The sequence below is a fragment of the Cibotium barometz genome, chromosome 15 (assembly GCF_041138505.1).
Source record: "Cibotium barometz isolate CiBa-2024 chromosome 15, ASM4113850v1, whole genome shotgun sequence".
Classification (NCBI taxonomy): Eukaryota; Viridiplantae; Streptophyta; class Polypodiopsida; order Cyatheales; family Cibotiaceae; genus Cibotium; species Cibotium barometz.
The window spans coordinates 59980363-59999383 of NC_141060.1; the positions used below are offsets into that span (position 1 = coordinate 59980363).

The window sequence follows — 19021 nt, forward strand, 5'->3', positions numbered from 1 at the left end:
TAAGACCTGACAGAGGGCAGCTCACTATAATTAGAATGCCACATATATCTTGTGATAGTTTCTCCTTTTCACAAGATGGCTTGCTTACTCTAGAATAATGTATAGATGGGACTTGGTCTTGAAAGAGCCCAGGTATTTCACTATGTTCTTATGGTTCAGATTCTGCACATGAGATACGGAGTCAGTTCACCTTTGCCTCAAATGGGAGAGACACAGTAGACCACTATAAAGCTTCACCCAACAAGAGAGGACTATACCTTGAGAAGATCTATCTCTTGCTGCAGTAAAATGGCCAAATCCCACACATTTCATGTAGTTAGTTGCATGTATGGAGGTGGGAGCTTTACAAAAGAAATATTATAAGAAAACTCAAACCTACATGCAGAACTCAACTCTGCATGCAGTGCTTAGCTCAAGTCAAATGTATCAGAGGTTACAACGATACAGCTAGCAAGTTTTGCATATACATAACAAAACGGCATACCATGATACTCGCAAGATCCTCTGGGAATATGTTTTCCAAGGATACTTGTTTGATTGCCACAAAGTCTCCATTTTCCAAATCCAGGCCCTTGTACACCCTCCCATATGCTCCCTTTCCAATCTCATCACCTAGCAACTGGACAAGGTATAAATGTCTTCATTTACTTGACAGCAACACGCAAACATTGACTTCATGCGGAAGTCTGGTAGTTGCCACAGGCTTAAACCCCTTACATAAGACTTTGCTCTGGCTCAAAAGACAACATTTTTTTCATGTTCTCCCCATTGCCTACATTACCATATATGGAAATGAGCATTGCTGTTAACTTCTTAATTCTACATGATATGCAAGCCATGATACTTACATATTTGTCATTCAGTGTCTTGGACTTTTGATGAAATTGTGCTGCTGAAGCCGGCCTCAACATGGTCTTGGGCAGCAATGCTCTTGAATTGTCTTATGGAAAGGGGCACCAGTTGCCCTCATGTCTGTGCTCATGAAGTTCTGAAACCCTTGTTGGGAGGCATTTTAAGCAAACTCAACTGGGCTTCAGCACTTCGGAAGCCATCTGGTTTATGTCAAAAGCTACCTGGTTTATGTGCAGCGGGATACCTGACCTTTGATGGGGGCTCTAAGAGGTTCAAAGGAGCGCCTCTGCTGCAGTGATGAAACTCTCCACAATGCGGGCCAAAACAATCGAGAATTCAAAAAACGCTGTGTAAATCCAGCACTGAACAGGTCAAAGAATCGCAATCACAGCTTAAGGGTGATCTTTGAAGCCCGTATAGAGTGAAAGTCTTGTTGTGTGGTAGAATTTGGGGCAAGCAAGAAAGCCTAAGAGCAATCAAAGCCTGAGAGAGTACATATACAAAATTAGGATTTCGAAATCCGACCTGCAGCATCTGTGAATTGAGAGTAAAACCGTTCATCACCATAGCCAAGAAGCTTGCTCTCGAGTCCTAATTCCGAGCTCTGTGTTCAGTGGTCTGCACCGAAAAGCTCGTTAGTCTGTTCAGATGTCAAGGGAAAAAGATTATTTTCCGTAGCCATGTTCAAATCGGCTAGCCTGTCCATCTGCAGAGCCATACGCTGACAAGGTCACTCCGCCATCACCATAGCCAGGAAGCTCCATATCCATATGAACCTGCGAGCCTCGGCCTGCTCTCTGACACTAATCACGAACAAAGAAACCATCGCCGTTAGCTCCAAAGATCGCCAGGCACAGATGGCAGAGAGAAGCTCCTCTCTCTCTGAGGCCAGACCTCGTTTTACTCTGTCCGTGTGAATAGGACCCATCTGAGCTGGCGGATTTGACCCGCCATTGCCACCCTGTAGCCGGTACAGGACAGGGCCTTTTTGATCCGTCGATGTTGCATCGGACGGCCATGCGATATCCGCTCCCGCCAGCTCGTCTGATGTGACCACGTTGATCCTGACCGTCGAATGTGTGCTTTCATCGGACAAAGCAGACGCGAACCGGCAAACTGAAGCCTTATTGGCTACTAGCTGGCACCCACGCTTCGAAGTTCGTACCCACCCATCACGCTTTTGATCTGCCTTGCCATACCATCCTTGGACAGCTTAGGGGAGTTCAGATTTGGGCGGTGGAAATGTTGAAGGGTTGTAATGGACCAATTGGAAAGCTGGCACAGTAGGCCACCCTTCACACCCGTGGTGTTGGAGCTGAACTCGCATGCCAGCTCATGGCACAAAATCATCTCAAGATTTTTTCAGGCTCCCACCTACAAATGCAACGAACATCTACATCTACATCTCCATCTCCCAGCCAATCAACTAGGATTGGCCAAACACGGTCCAACCAACTTTCCCAGACTTTGGCATGTGCTTTACCTGTACCTCAATGTGAATACGAGTGTCGCGGATAAAATTTGTGTGCCCTCCTTTTCGGCTCGGTCAAGTACCCTGACATCTCCACTTTACCACTTGACCCGGCCTTACTGCATATTTTTAGCATTTGGCCCTTGAGAGCAGTAGTGAGTCCCTTATCTATGGCCAAAATAATGAGCAAAAGATGCCAACTTCCTTCTACAAGGTGTAAATCCATGCAACATACCACTGATGGTTTGCATCCACGTAAGACGTAAGGCATTTCGTCTTCTTATGGAGAATATGTTGGCATGGGCCAAGAAGGAGGAGAGGAGAAAAGGCACTCAAAGCAATGCGGGCTTTGTAATGAGATTCACACTCTTGGTTGAGCAATGTGGGCTTTGTCAAGAGTATTTCACACTCTTGGTTGAGCAATGCAGCCTCTCCCGCAAACTCACATGCACCTACAAAGTCAATTGAGAGAGGGCGCCATCTCTCCTCTGATAGAACCATACTCTCTCTCTCTCTCTCTCTCTCTCTCTCTATTATTTTGACATCATTGTGATGTGTGTGTGCGCATGCATCAATTTATTGTACAGTGTGCGTGCGAGCACTCGTTGATTTATTTTGTAATGTGCATATGTGCACAAGTTAGATTATTGTATTAGAAAATTATGCAAACCTTAGAAGGCTTGAGGACAAAGGCTAATTTAATGGCAAAGTCCAAATATGGATGTGTACTCTATTTTTGGCTCAAGGCCTACTTTTGGAATATATCACAAATACCCAGGCGAGAAGAAGCCACTCACGTTGGGGGGAGAGATTGCACCCAGCCTTGTGTCGATGGTGGTGATGTTTTTCTTTCTTTTGCCTTATGTTTTGTTATGTGCTTTAATTTTCAATTTAATTCAAGTAGTTGTTTTAATATTTGATATAATTTATGAGTTTTTGATTATTCTCTTCAAGAAGATTAAAGGGTCCCGTGATAGTGGTATCAGAGCTTTGGTGTAATTTAATTTTCTTGAAGGCGATCAAAAGAGGTGAAATAGACAAAAACAACGGTGATTTTGGTAAATTTTTTGAAGATTTTGGTAATTTTCTTGAATTTAAATTAAAGAAGAAGACAATTAGGGATTTTTGTTTATGTATGGATGAAATAAAGCTTGTTTTTAACCATTGGGTAATCTATCTCCATCAATCTATTGCCCAAAGGCTAAAACTAGGTGAAAAACCATTAGCCCATTTCCCAAAACCACAAAACCACCTTCCTTTTCACTAATCCTCTTCCTAATCTGTCTGTAGGGATTGAAAGAGCAAGGACATGAGCATTGAGAGCCATAATCAGAATTACTAAACCTTCCCTTTGCTCAGTTTCTATAATGGAGGGATGAGAATTATTCAAGAGTTGTTTTCAAAAATTACTTTTGGTTTTTATTTACTTTTTCCTGGCACAAATGGGCAAGCTTAAAGTTATATACATATATATATATATACATATATATATATATACATATATATATATACATATATATATATATACATATATATATATACATATATATATATATACATATATATATATACATATATATATATATACATATATATATATACATATATATATATACATATATATATATATATATATAATCCTTCTCCTTCTCCCTCAAATCTTGGCCGGCTGCGCGAAATCCAGGAGGTGCTGAATTTTTTCTTTTCTCCCTTCTTCTCCTTACGCGCTGAGCGCTGCGGGAAGTACTCAAGAGGAGGGGTTTGATAGCTTAAACTTATAAAGGCCTTGATAAAGCTTCATATTATTATTATTATTTTGCATTTCCCTTCTCTATTCATGCCTTGAGCGCACCCTAGTAGAAGCAAAATTATTTTATTATATATATATATACATATAAAGGCTCTTGCTCTATCTTCCGTCCGGTGATTGTTTCTCCACACCATTAGTGAAGTTGCTTTAATTTTGCACAAGTGATTGAAGCTTTAATTATTAAAGGGTACATGGATTATTTCTTGAAAAATTATGCATTTGTGTATTGAGCTAACTTGGCAGGACTCACATCTAACTCGACATTCCATATAAGATAAGAAACCTTATCTTTTCTCTTGTTTTAATTTTTTCTATTCCTTTTAATTGTTAGGAAATGGGTGAATATCCGCACCGTCCTACTATTCAAGAACAGCTTGATTCTCTCCATATTATTTTGAATCAAGAACGAGAACATCGTGACAACTTTCAAAGAAAGATTGAACGATGTCTGTTTAGAATGAACAAATATATTAAGAAGAAAGTTAAAACTGTGGAAGTATCTGACATGCATAGCCCGACCAATGACATCATATCCAAGCTGTCTATTGTCAAGTGTTTCAGGTGTAAGATGATGGGACATTATGCTAAATCTTGCCTGACTAAAAAAGAAGAACCAAATTGCATCAAAGGACAAGCTTGACACCAAAGAGGTTAACGCACTCGACACATTAACCAAAGGTGGAGGTATGTGTTAAAAATTATTTATTGTATACAATTTCTTGTTTGCTTTTGTATCTGTCTTCTGAATATTCCCTCCTTCTAGACCTAGTTATAAATTTTAGAAAACTTTAGCTCCCGAAAAGAATTTTAGACACCCTGACCTAACTAGAAAGATCGAGACAAGATTAGCAAAAGTTATCTTCAAGATCTAGTTGCCCAAATTCAAGTAAAAATGTCTGCTAGACATTTCATAGAAGATTAAGACCAATTTAAAGATTCACGATCCAAGTAAGTTTCTCCAGTCTTTGATTCAACTTATCAATTGCTTAACCATTGACTACTGTGATGAGAAAAGTAAAGAATAGCTCTCAAGTGACTAGAAACCAAGCTTAAGTTGTATGCCAATCACAATTACGAAGTTTATACCAATTCAAGTAAGGTTTTGTCTAAATTTTCAAGTGTTCTAGTTTAAGATCTATCCGAGTACAAGATTCTTTCTAGACCAAGAATTGCTCTAAGTCAAAAATATATTCAACCACAAGATTTAAACTCCTCAAGAATAAGATTTATTCAAGAATTGCAATTATGATTTAACTAAAGACTAATCTCTCAATTTTCGTCCATTCAAGTATTCTAATCCAAGCCAAGATTCATTACTAGTATATCAAGTTCTTGCTATCAACTAGGGTGCAAGATGTCTATCTTTCTTCAAGTTCTTCTGATTTCAAGTTTAAGATTAAGCTTAAGATCAAGATCCCCTTTAGATTTCATTGTTTACAAGTAAGATTCACAAATTCAAGAATTATAAACCTATTCAAAGATTATAATTTTTGAGTTTAGTTAGACAATTACAAGATTAAGATAAAAAATGAATCCCGAGAATTCATCAAGTTATTCACAGTAATGTAAGTGATTATTTTTCAATCTTAAGTTGATAAGAATTTCCATTTCGACCTAATTCATTTTTGGAATAAGACTTGTAGTCTAAATTTGAGGATAGAGAAAAGTTGTGTCGGAATGAAAGTTTCAGAGAGACTTAGCTACTCCGTCTCAAACTTCTGTTCTTAAGGTAGTGTCGTGTGGAATTAATCTATGGTATGGGACATTAGTTTGGTTTCACATGGCTACACTAGATGCATCTATGTCTTCTATCTTTCACCAGTTGATGTTTGTATGTGGAAGGTACCTCTGTGGAATGGGACACTTAGATCCATTTCACATGCGTTCACTTGTTTGGTTTTATTTTCAGAAATTGTTTGATGTGATGATATTGTCCTCCACTTGTGCCATGAAGTCATCCACTCATTGATTGGGCAACTGAGGACAGTTGCTTCCCAACAGGGGGGACTGTTATGATCCATGTTATTTGACGGATGATGCCCGAGTATTTTTACTTGTCATCAGTAAGGATGGATTTCCATGTGTGGGTGGACTCCCACGTGTATTGGGTGACATTTTAGTATTTGATTTATATATAATTTATGATGATGCCTAGTTCTCATGAATGTGTTAGGATTGATTAATTATGCGATGTCAATTGATTGTTACTGACGTGGTTTATGTTTATGAGTTTAGGTGATGAGGTGTGCAAGGGTACCGACTTAGGTATTGCACAGTGCAAGGGTACCGATTTAGGTGTCGCACGGATGGTGGATTGAGTCGTTGCGTATGGACATATCTCATTATTATATTCACAATATTTTGTGGCTGTATGATGGCGTTTGACATCATTGTGATGTGTGTGCGCACGCATCAATTTATTGGATAGTGTGCGTGCGAGCATTAGTTGATTTATTTTGTAATGTGCATATGTGCACAAGTTAGATTATTGTATTAGAAAATTATGCAAACCTTAGAAGGCTTGAGGACAAAGGCTAATTTAATGGCAAAGTCCAAATATGGATGTGTACTCTATTTTTGGCTCAAGGCCTACTTTTGGAATATATCACAAATACCCACGCGAGAAGAAGCCACTCACGTTGGGGGGGGAGATTGCACCCAGCCTTGTGTTGATGGTGGTGATGTTTTTCTTTCTCTTGCCTTATGTTTTGTTATGTGCTTTAATTTTCAATTTAATTCAAGTAGTTGTTTTAATATTTGATATAATTTATGAGTTTTTGATTATTCTCTTCAAGAAGATTAAAGGGTCCCGTGACAGTGGTATCAGAGCTTTGGTGTAATTTAATTTTCTTGAAGGCGGTCAAAAGAGGTGAAATAGACAAAAACAGAGGTGATTTTGGTAATTTTTTTGAAGATTTTGGTAATTTTCTTGAATTTAAACTAAAGAAGAACACAATTAGGGATTTTTGTTTATGTATGGATGAAATAAAGCTTGTTTTTTACCATTGGGTAATCAATCTCCATCAATCTATTGCCCAAAGGGTAAAACTAGGTGGAAAACCATTAGCGGATTTCCCAAAACCACAAAAACACCTTCCTCTTCACTAATCCTCTTCCTAATCTGTCTGTACGGATTGAAAGAGCAAGGAAATGAGCATTGAGAGCCATAATGAGAATTGCTAAACCTTCCCTTTGCTCAGTTTCTATAATGGAGGGATGAGAATTGTTCAAGAGTTGTTTTCAAAAATTACTTTTGGTTTTTATTTCCTTTTTCCTCCTCAGTTGATGCGCTGGGCACAAATGGGCAAGCTTAAAGTAATATATATATATATATATATATATATATATATATAATCCTTCTCCTTCTCCCTCAAATCTTGGCTAGTTGCGCGAGCCAAGCACTGCGGGTAGTACTCAAGAGGAGGGGTTTGATAGCTTAAACTCATAAAGGCCTTGATAAAGCTTTATAAAACCAGCATAATATATGTATATATTTTTTTTGCTATAATTTTTTTTTTAAAAATCTCCCTCCTTCATCATGAGCGCTACATGTTCAGAGAAGAAGAAGGCGGCTGTGATTATTTCTCTTTCTTCAACAGCACGGCTGGGCTACGCAAAATTCTCCAACTTAAGAGGGCTTATTATTACAAAGCTTATTAAAGCTTTGTGAAAAAAAAAAGCTTTTTAAAGCGCTGCGTAGATGAATAAAGCTTTATAGAGATAAAGATTTATAAAAAAAGCTTTATAGAGATAAAGCTTTATTAAAAAAAAGCTTCATATTATTATTATTATTTTGCATTTCCCTTCTCGATTCAAGCGCTGAGCGCACCCTAGTAGAAGCAAAATTATTTTATTATATATATATACATATAAAGGCTCTTGCTCTATCTGCCGTCCGTTGATTGTTTCTCCACACCAGTAGTGAAGTTGGTTTAATTTTGCACAAGTGATTGAAGCTTTAATTATTAAAGCGTACATGGATTATTTCTTGAAAAATTATGCATTTGTGTATTGATCTAACTTGGCAGGACTCACATCTAACTCGACATTCCATATGAGATAAGAAACCTTATCTTTTCTCTTGTTTTAAAATTTTCTATTCCTTTTAATTGTTAGGAAATGGGTGAATATCCGCACCGTCCTACTATTCAAGAATAGCTTGATTCTCTCCATGTTATTTTGAATTAAGAACGAGAGCATCGTGACAACTTTCAAAGAAAGATTGAACAACGTCTGTCTAGAATGAACAAATATATTAAGAAGAAAGTTAAAACTGTGGAAGTATCTGACATGCATAGCCCAACCAATGACATCGTATCCAAGCTGTCTTTTGTCAAGTGTTTCAGGTGTAAGATGATGGGACATTATGCTAAATCTTACCCGACTAAAAAGAAGAACCAAATTGCACCAAAGGATAAGCTTGACACCAAAGAGGTTAACTTACTCAACACATTAACCAAAGGTGGAGGTATGTGTTAAAAATTATTTATTGTATACAATTTTTTGTTTGCTTTTGTATCTGTCTTCTGAATATTCTTTCCTTCTAGAGCTAGTTATAAAATTTTAGAAAACTTTAGCTCCCGAAAAGAATTTTAGACACCCTGACCTAACTAGAAAGATCGAGACAAGATTAGCAAAAGTTATCTTCAAGATCTAGTTGCCCAAATTCAAGTAAAAATGTCTGCTAGACATTTCATAGAAGATTAAGACCAATTTAAAGATTCACGATCCAAGTAAGTTTCTCCAGTCTTTGATTCAACTTATCAATTGCTTAGTGTGAGAAAAGTAAAGAAATAGCTCTCAAGTGACTAGAAATCAAGCTTAAGTTGTATGCCAATCACCATTACGAAGTTTATACCAATTCAAGTAAAGTTTTGTCTAAATTTTCAAGTGTTCTAGTTCAAGATCTATCCGAGTACAAGATTCTTTCTAAACCAAGAATTGCTCTAAGTCAAATATATTCAACCACAAGATTTAAACCCCTTAAGAACAAGATTTATTCAAGAATTACAATTATGATTTAACTAAAGACTAATCTCTCAATTTTTATCCATTCAAGTATTCTAATCCAAGATTAGCAAGATCAGCACCACTAAAACCAGGCGTTCTCATGGCAATAACCTCAAGAGAGACATCAGAGTCAAATTTCTTGTTCCCCGCATGCACTTTCAGAATTTCAGTTCATTCCCTCACGTCAGGAACATTCACAGTCACCTGAGTAATAATCAAGGTTAAAACTGTACACAGTTATATATACCTAGATGAATCCAGGAACAAGCCCAAATTCACCTTATAAGAAAGTGCAATTCATAACCTCATGGTAGTCATCCACAAGACAATAAATCATCAACTCCATCATGCATAGTATGGACTAGATACTACGACATCCCCACTAACTGTACGCAGTTATTCAGAAACATATACCACAAAAGGGAGTGTGCTGCTCTTACCTGCCGATCAAATCGACCTGGCCTAAGCAATGCAGCATCAAGGATATCCGCTCTGTTCGTAGGTGCAATGACAATAATACCAGTATTACCCTCAAAACCATCCATTTCCGTGAGCAGCTGGTTCAAAGTCTGCTCTCTTTCATCATTCCCGCCACCAATTCCTGTACCCCTCTCAAGATTCATTACTAGTATATCAAGTTCTTGCTATCAACTAGGGTGCAAGATTCATTACTAGTATATCAAGTTCTTGCTATCAACTAAGGTGCAAGATTCATTACTAGTATATCAAGTTCTTGCTATCAACTAAGGTGCAAGATGTCCATCTTTCTTCAAGTTCTTTTGATTTCAAGTTTAAGATTAAGCTTAAGATCAAGATCCCCTTTAGATTTCATTGTTTACAAGTAAGATTCACAAATTCAAGAATTATAAAACTATTTAAAGATTATAATTTTTGAATTTAGTTAGACAATTACAAGATTAAGATAAAAAACAAATCCTGAGAATTCATTAAGTTATTCACAGTAATGTAAGTGATTATTTTTCAATCTTAAGTTGATAAGAATTTTCATTTCGACCTAATTCATTTTTGGAATAAGACTTGTAGTCTAAATTTGAGGATAGAGAAAAGTTGTGTCGGAATGAAAGTTTCAGAGGGACTTAGCTACTCAGTCTCAAACTTCTGTTCTTAAGGTAGTGTTGTGTGGAATTAATCTATGGTATGGGACATTAGTTTGGTTTCACATGGCTACACTAGACGCATCTATGTCTTATATCTTTCACCAACCGGTGTTTGTATGTGGGAGGTACCTCTGTGGAATGGGACACTTAGATCCATTTCACATGCATTCACTTGTTTGGTTTTATTTTCAGAAATTGTTTGATGTGATGATCTTGTCCTCCACTTGTGCCATGAAGCCATCCACTCATTGATTGCGCAACTGAGGATAGTTGCTTTCCAACAGGGGGGCTGTTATGATCCATGCTATTTGACGGATGATAGTCATGGTCATTTATTATTTTACGGGGACGCCTGAGTATTTTTACTAGCCAGTAAAATGGATGGATTTCTATGTGTGGGTGAACTCCCACGTGTATTTGGTGACATTTTGGTATTTGATTTATATATATTTTATGATGATGCCTATTTATCATGATGCCTATTTATCATGATGTTTATTTATATATATATATATTTTATGATGATGCCTATTTCTCATGAACGCGTTAGGATTGATTGATGCGATGTCAATTGATTGTTTACTGACATGGTTTATGTTTATGAGTTTAGGTGATGAGGTGTGCAAGGGTACCGACTTAGGTGTTGCACAGTGCGAGGGTACCGATTTAGGTGTCGCACGGATGGTGGATTGAGTCATGGCATGTGGACAGATCTCATTATTATATTCACAATATTTTATGGTTGTATGATGGCGTTTGATATTATTTTGACATCATTGTGATGTGTGTGTGCGCACGCATCAATTTATTGTACAGTGTGCATGCGAGCACTAGTTGATTTATTTTGTAACGTGCATATGTGCACAAGTTAGATTATTGTATTAGAAAATTGTGCAAACCTTAGAAGGCTTGAGGACAAAGGCTAATTTAATGGCAAAGTCCAAATATGGATGTGTACTCTATTTTTGGCTCAAGGCCTACTTTTGGAATATATCACAAATACCCACGCGAGAAGAAGCCACTCACGTTGGGGGGGGAGAATGCACCCAGCCTTGTGTTGATGGTGATGTTTTTCTTTCTCTTGCCTTATGTTTTGTTATGTGCTTTAATTTTTAATTTAATTCAAGTAGTTGTTTTAATATTTGATATAATTTATGAGTTTTTGATTATTCTCTTCAAGAAGATTAAAGGGTCCCGTGACAGTGGTATCAGAGCTTTGGTGTAATTTAATTTTCTTGAAGGCGGTCAAAAGAGGTGAAATAGATAAAAACAAAGGTGATTTTGGTAAATTTTTTGAAGATTTTGGTAATTTTCTTGCATTTAAACTAAAGAAGAACACAATTAGGGATTTTTGTTTATGTATGGATGAAATAAAACTTGTTTTTAACCATTGGGTAATCAATCTCCATCAATCTATTGCCCAAAGGGTAAAATTAAGTGGAAAATCATTAGCAGATTTTCCAAAACCACAAAACCACCTTCCTCTTCACTAATCCTCTTCCTAATCTGTCTCTGTACGGATTGAAAGAGCAAGGAAATGATCATTGAGAACCATAATGAGAATTGCTAAACCTTCCCTTTGCTCAGTTTCTATAATGGAGGGATGAGAATTGTTCAAGAGTTGTTTTCAAAAATTACTTTTGGTTTTTATTTACTTTTTCCTCCTCAGTTGATGCGCTGGGCACAAATGGGCAAGCTTAAAGAAATATATATATAAAATCCTTCTCCTTCTCCCTCAAATCTTGGCAGGCTGCGTGAAATCCAGGAGGCACTGAATTTTTTCTTTTCTCCCTTCTTCTTCTTCTCCTTACGCGCTGAGCGCTGCGAGAAGTACTCAAGAGGAGGGGTTTGATAGCTTAAACTTATAAAGGCCTTGATAAAGCTTCATATTATTATTATTATTTTGCATTTCCCTTCTCTATTCATGCGTTGAGTGCACCCTAGTAGAAGCAAAATTATTTTATTATTATTATATATATATATACATATAAAGGCTCTTGTTCTATCTGCCGTCCGTTGATTTTTCTCCACACCATTTAGTGAAGTTGCTTTAATTTTGCACAAGTGATTGAAGCTTTAACTGACATGCATAGCCCGACCAATGACATCGTATCCAAGCTGTCGATTGTCAAGTGTTTCGGGTATAACATGATGGGACATTATGCTAAATCTTGCCCAACTAAAAAGAAGAACCAAATTGCACCAAAACAAGCTTGACACCAAAGAGGTTAACGCACTCAACACATTAACCAAAGGTGGAGGTATGTGTTAAAAATTATTTATTGTATATAATTTCTTGTTTGCTTTTGTATCTGTCTTCTGAATATTCCCTCCTTCTAGACCTAGTTGTAAAATTTTAGAAAACTTTAGCTCCCGAAAAGAATTTTAGACACCCTGACCTAACTAGAAAGATCGAGACAAGATTAGCAAAAGTTATCTTCAAGATCTAGCTGCCCAAATTCAAGTAAAAATGTCAGCTAGACATTTCATAGAAGATTAAGACCAATTTAAAGATTCACAATCCAAGTAAGTTTCTCCAGTCTTTGATTCAACTTATCAATTGCTTAACCATTGACTACTGTGATGAGAAAAGTAAAGAAATGGCTCTCAAGTGACTAGAAACCAAGCTTAAGTTGTATGCCAATCACAATTACGAAGTTTATACCAATTCAAGTAAAGTTTTGTCTAAATTTTCAAGTGTTCTAGTTTAAGATCTATCCGAGTACAAGATTCTTTCTAGACCAAGAATTGCTCTAAGTCAAAGATATATTCAACCACAAGATTTAAACCCCTTAAGGACAAGATTTATTCAAGAATTACAATTATGATTTAACTAAAGACTAATCTCTCAATTTTCGTCCATTCTAGTATTCTAATCCAAGCCAAGATTCATTACTAGTATATCAAGTTCTTACTATCAACTAGGGCTCAAGATGTCCATCTTTCTTCAAGTCTGATTTCAAGTTTAAGATTAAGCTTAAGATCAAGATCCCCTTTAGATTTCATTGTTTACAAGTAAGATTCACAAATTCAAGAATTATAAACCTATTCAAAGATTATAATTTTTGAATTTAGTTAGACAATTACAAGATTAAGATAAAAAATAAATCTCGAGAATTCATCGAGTTATTCACAGTAATGTAAGTGATTATTTTTCAATCTTAAGTTGATAAGAATTTCCATTTCGACCTAATTCATTTTTGGAATAAGACTTGTAGTCTAAATTTGAGGATAGAGAAAAGTTGTGTCGGAATGAAAGTTTCAGAGGGACTTAGCTACTCCGTCTCAAACTTCTGTTCTTAAGGTAGTGTCGTGTGGAATTAATCTATGGTATGGGACATTAATTTGGTTTCACATGGCTACACTAGACGCATCTATGTCTTCTATCTTTCACTAGCCGATGTTTGTATGTGGAAGGTACCTTTGTGGAATGGGACACTTAGATCCATTTCACATGCGTTCACTTGTTTGGTTTTATTTTTAGAAATTGTTTGATGTGATGATCTTGTCCTCCACTTGTGCCATGAAGTCATCCACTCATTGATTGGGCAACTGAGGACAGTTGCTTCCCAACGAGGGGGATTGTTATGATCCATGTTATTTGACGGATGATAGTCATGGTCATTTATTATTTGACGGGGACGCCTAAGTATTTTTACTTATCATCAGTAATGGATGGATTTCCATGTGTGGGTGGACTCCCACGTGTATTTGGTGACATTTTGGTATTTGATTTATATATATTTTATAATGATGCCTATTTCTCATGAACGCGTTAGGATTGATTAATGCGATGTCAATTGATTGTTACTGACGTGGTTTATGTTTATGAGTTTAGGTGATGAGGTGTGCAAGGGTACCGACTTAGGTGTTGCACAGTGCGAGGGTACCGATTTAGGTGTCGCACGGATGGTAGATTGAGTCGTGGCGTGTGGACAAATAGGTTTAATGTACTAGGCTTCGAGACCAGAGTACACATTGGCGATCTTGCTCATTCGTGTGACTAGGGTCCTAACCATTGGAGCAATGTTCTTGGGACTGGGTGTTTGATAAGTATGGCTGTGAGTTTTATGATTGAGGGTTGTTTTTGTAATTGTTGGGTGAATGTCTAGGCATTACCCTCGTTGTCTGTCTCACCCGTATGTCACTAGGTTAAGAAGGCATGCTGGGGCTTTAGGTTTGTCTGATCCAGGGTTAGGTTCTTCACAAGGAGATGGTGAGTGGGCAGAAGATGTTTTTCAGGATCGGTTTAGTGTGGAGCGCATCGGCATCAAAGGGTCATTCATGAAGGCGTAGATCAAGAAATTTAAAACCGGGATGTTTCAAGCATGGCACCAGCTATAGATCCGGCAGTCCCAGAAGAACCATCTCCATAAGAGGTAAATCGTGTTTAAGTTCAAAGATGGTTAGGCGGGGCTGCATTAACCATCTTGGGATAGGTTCCAAGAAGGCAATTAATTTTTAATCCACTTCCATTAAGGCCTAATCCACTTCCATTAAGGCCTAATCCACTTCCATTAAGGCCTAATCCGAGAAATCCAAGGGGTAGAATACCACCTCAACTAGTTATGGCACAACCTGTACCTCCATCGAGCCTCCAAATTTTTGGGAAATTGCAAAGAAGACCCCGATTGTTGCCACGTAGCCCAATTTGAGACATGATGGCAAGCGAGTGGCTTTGATGCCTTGTATGGGGATGAGGTGAAGAAATAACAGTTTGCTGCTACTTTGGAAGGAGGGGCGATGAATTGGTTTAGCTAATATGGGTTAGCCCATTTCAACACTTATGATGTGTTGAAAACAGCTTTTTTGGGAAGGTTCAGGAAGGAGAAAATTGCGAATGATATCCTTAGGAAATTGAAAAAGGTGGAGTAGAAAAGTATGTTGGTGGAAGATTATGCTCAAAAGTTTAGGAGCTTGTTTAGGGGCAGCAAATCATGTCATGCCTGATCATCAGGGCATAAATTTTGATCGACCATCTTGGAGGTTCCAAAACAAACCTAATTGGCCGAGACCATAAGGACAATAAGAGGGTCCATTGGGGTGCAAATGTGTGATCATTGTGGTCTTAGAGGTCACAGGGTTGGGCCATCATGTGAGCTGTGGGCTAACACTAAATAACCCTCGAAAATATTAAATTCTTGAGAAAAAAAAATTATCATGATTTTTTCCTAATTTTTCTAGGACCTCAAAATTTACTAATTTTGAATTCCACCAAATTCCATCTTATGGCACTCCAAATCTAAATTTTATCGATAAAATTTACCAAAATATAATTGATATTTCAAAATTACTAATTTTTAAGATTTTTAAAATATTTTCTAGATATTTTCTAATTTTTGGTAATTATAAGACAAAATTACCTCGAGAATCCCATCAATCATGAAATTATTCAATTCCATCCGACAATTCTCAAATCCAATCAAAATTTATAATTTTAATGGATTTACTAATTTTTTGGATAAAAAATAGATTTTTAAGAAATTTGAATTATTACACGTGCCCGAACGGACACACCACATGCCGATCACCAAACCCAGATATTTGAAAATTTTGAAATAATCTTTTTCTATTTTTTCATGAATTTTTTTGAATTTTTTAAAAATTTTAATGCACCCCAAACGCATTAGAATAAGAACGATCAAAAAATTCAGAACCCGAAAGGTCATCACGGAATACGGAAAGCCAAGGGTTTTTGGAAAATGAAAAGACAAAAAATACCGGAATTTGAAAGGTTAAAAAAAAAAATTGGACCCCAAAGACCAAAGGGCTCAACATGAAATTGTTTTTAAAAAAATCATGAAAATGAAGTTTCCCTTTTCTTTTTTTAAAGCTTTGAATGATGAAAATTAAAGATTAAAAAAAAGATTTAATCAAAAAAGCTTAACAAAGCTTATTCAAAATCTTTACACAAAGCTTTTTGAAAAAAACTTTCAAGAATGCCGTCGCAATGGAGAAAACCACCCCCGCCCCGTGGCTTTGTGCGAGTAGAAAAAGAAGCAACATCTTCTTTAAAAAAAAAAGCTTTAAATCAAAATATTTTTAAAGCTTTTATGAATTTTATTTCTTGATGATTCAGGGGGCAGGGAGGGGGGGCGCAGGCTGCCACCGCCCTGAGAAAAAAACCCCCCTCCCCTTGCTATGCGCGACACCCTATTGGAGAAGGAGAAGCCTTAAAGATTCTCTTCTCTCTTCACTTCTCCTCCCCAACAATCATTTCTCTCATCTCTCTTCACTTCTCCTCCCCAACAATCATTTCTCTCATCTCTCATCTCTTCTTCTCATTTCCTATGTTAATCATGGTGGTTAAGCATAATCTTGATTATACACTAATCATGTACTTCAGCTATGCTACTCAAATAATCGATGGAGACGTGAAATTTAGATTCCATGTTACCCCCACAAATCTCGTTGAGTATGATGTCATCCTTGGTAGAACTTGGATACGTGACTCGTTGTATTCACTTGATGAATCCATACAAACAGTCGCCTTGAACACTCCCGCAGGCATTGTGCAATTGCTATTTACGGGAGGAAGACACCTTTGTGAGGAGCTGGAACTTCCAACATATCTTACTGAGAATATCCCAAGAATTATGGTTGGATTATATCTTTCTAATAAAATCACCACAACACAACTTTATCCAACACAAGAACACAATCTCATGACCCTCAAGTTATGGAATTTATTAGGTCAACCAACACTCACGGCTCATCCTGAGAGAATTTCATTCACACAAGACTTGAACATGCCATGTTTGGGGTACTTTGAACATATAATGTATATTGAAACTAACCCCCTTACTTGCAAGTTTTTTTGTGGTTGAGTATGTGTTGGAAGCAGATTTGATCTTGGGGCATAAATGGATTGTTGTTGCTGCCCAAGCACCGCTGTGCTTTGCCAGCGAACGATAGGATCATCATGATGGTCAACGACACAAAGTTGACAATACAATACTGCAAGGAAGAGGAGCCAACCCTAATGAATTTCTATGATGCTGAATGCAAAAAGTTACAAGCCTCTTCCTTGGAAGCCCCTCTACACAAAGACCTGTCATCTGCATCAATGACCAACTCGGACAAAGCATCTACCCCTTCCACTCCATCCTCACCAACAAAATCCAATGCTAAAAGTTTGCAACCAATAACTGTTCCACCATCCATCTCTAAAACAGAACTCAAAGGAAAAGCCCTGGAGCCTATTCATTGACAAACCTCACCAAAGAATATGGCTACATACTCAAAAGCATTATTATTGACAGCCACTCCACAAGAGACTCTAGCCTCATCATCATGTCAACAATGCACATGAGTTCCAAACCTGTAACCTCAGCACCGCCAACCAATATCAAGGAAGGCCCCAAACCTTCCACATCAACCAAAAAGAAAACTCCACCAAGACAACCAAAATCAAGGTATCTTAATGGTATCAAGATGTGGGTGGAGAAGTAGCTACTTGTAGCTAAAGGCTACTATGAAGGTGCCAATCAAATTTGGGTGCCTCATTAAAGCCTCTTCCTCGATGCAGCACACTCAAAGGCCAAGGAAAAAGAAAAGTACTCCACAACACCATCCACAAAATCCTATGCGAGTTCCTCAGCGAACTCCAACATCTCAGCAAGTGTGGGTACCCAAAAGATTACTGCAAGCATAAGGGTACTACTAAGGAAATACCAACGGCTTGGAATTCCAAGCGCATCACAAATTCCCCTAAGCTTGCACAAATAAGGAAGCCTCAACACCAAAAGCATCAACCACCAATTTATAATGTTCATCAAAGATGGGTGCCTATGTATGTGCTTTAACAACAAGGATACTATGATGGTAAAGTCCCATCATATGGTTGACAAAATCGAACAAAGTGAAGATAGTCTCACCATTGACTTTAACCCCAACAACTTCACCTAAAGTTTGACAAGAATGGAAACCCAAGCAACACCAAGCAACCCTCTCAACCACTCTCGTGCATTTAGCACCTACACAAGAGCTTGTGTGTTCAATCAATCCCATTGGTAACCAACCAGAAGCCTTACCTACCACCTCGACACAATTGCACCATAAATTCAAGATTCAATTCCCACGTCTGCAAAATGGAGACTTATGAGCATATTAAAGACAAACTCACAATGCTGTTTTCACCCCTTTGGATGTGAAGCATAAGTGGAAAGACTATGCGACGGACATAAGAACCTATTCTCTCAAAAAGGAGAGTAGCCACCAAGAACCTGTTGCTCAAAAGGTGAAAAAAAAAACAGACCCATAAAACAAGGGCGTCACACATATGGCCTACCAAAAAATGGTAGAATATCACAAGTAACTCAGATCTTCAATAGCCAATACATTTTTGTTAAGCTTATAATTTAATTTTCTTTTGGTTAAGTTAATGTAGCAGTTGCTCCATGAGTACATATCCATACTCATGCATTGGAGGACATTTACACCAAAGACTCACCATCGACAACTTCCAAGTACATATCTAGATGGGAGGGCCATGGTGGGCGAAAGCTTGGTCAATGGTACAACCCATTGCCTGGAATTTTTCTTCAAATTGCAAACCTCTCCAAACCAAGCTAGAATCTTCAAAAAAAAATGATCTTGTTATATGCACATTATGTGTGCATATACTAGGAGGCTAACCCACATTAGGCTTGTGAGCATGGGAGCATGGGAACAAGTTCTAGTGGAGCATGGGTTAGGACTAACCTTAAGGGTTAAGGTTAGGGTCAGGCATCCAAGGGTCACACATGGGAAATGGAGAGT

The 19021-nt window shown here is 37.5% G+C and overlaps 1 protein-coding gene across 3 annotated transcripts in view; it reads right to left on the bottom strand.

Moving 5' to 3' along the window:
- LOC147631502 (MAP3K epsilon protein kinase 1-like) overlaps positions 1–1951 on the bottom strand; it is a 39289-nt gene extending 37338 nt beyond the window's left edge. The window contains exons 1-5 of one of the 3 annotated variants that reach the window (XM_086809898.1): positions 1417–1769; positions 849–1335; positions 485–619; positions 258–278; positions 89–162 (exon numbers count right to left, since the gene is read on the bottom strand). In XM_086809898.1, the coding sequence (XP_086666024.1) occupies positions 89–162; positions 258–278; positions 485–619; positions 849–911 (293 nt within the window). In that variant the 5' untranslated portion in view covers positions 912–1335; positions 1417–1769. Of the gene's footprint in view, positions 1–88; positions 163–257; positions 279–484; positions 773–848 lie in introns of all 3 variants that reach the window. The other 2 variants (XM_086809899.1, XM_086809897.1) reach the window with 2 other exon arrangements.
- Positions 1952–19021: the final 17070 nt, after the last annotated feature.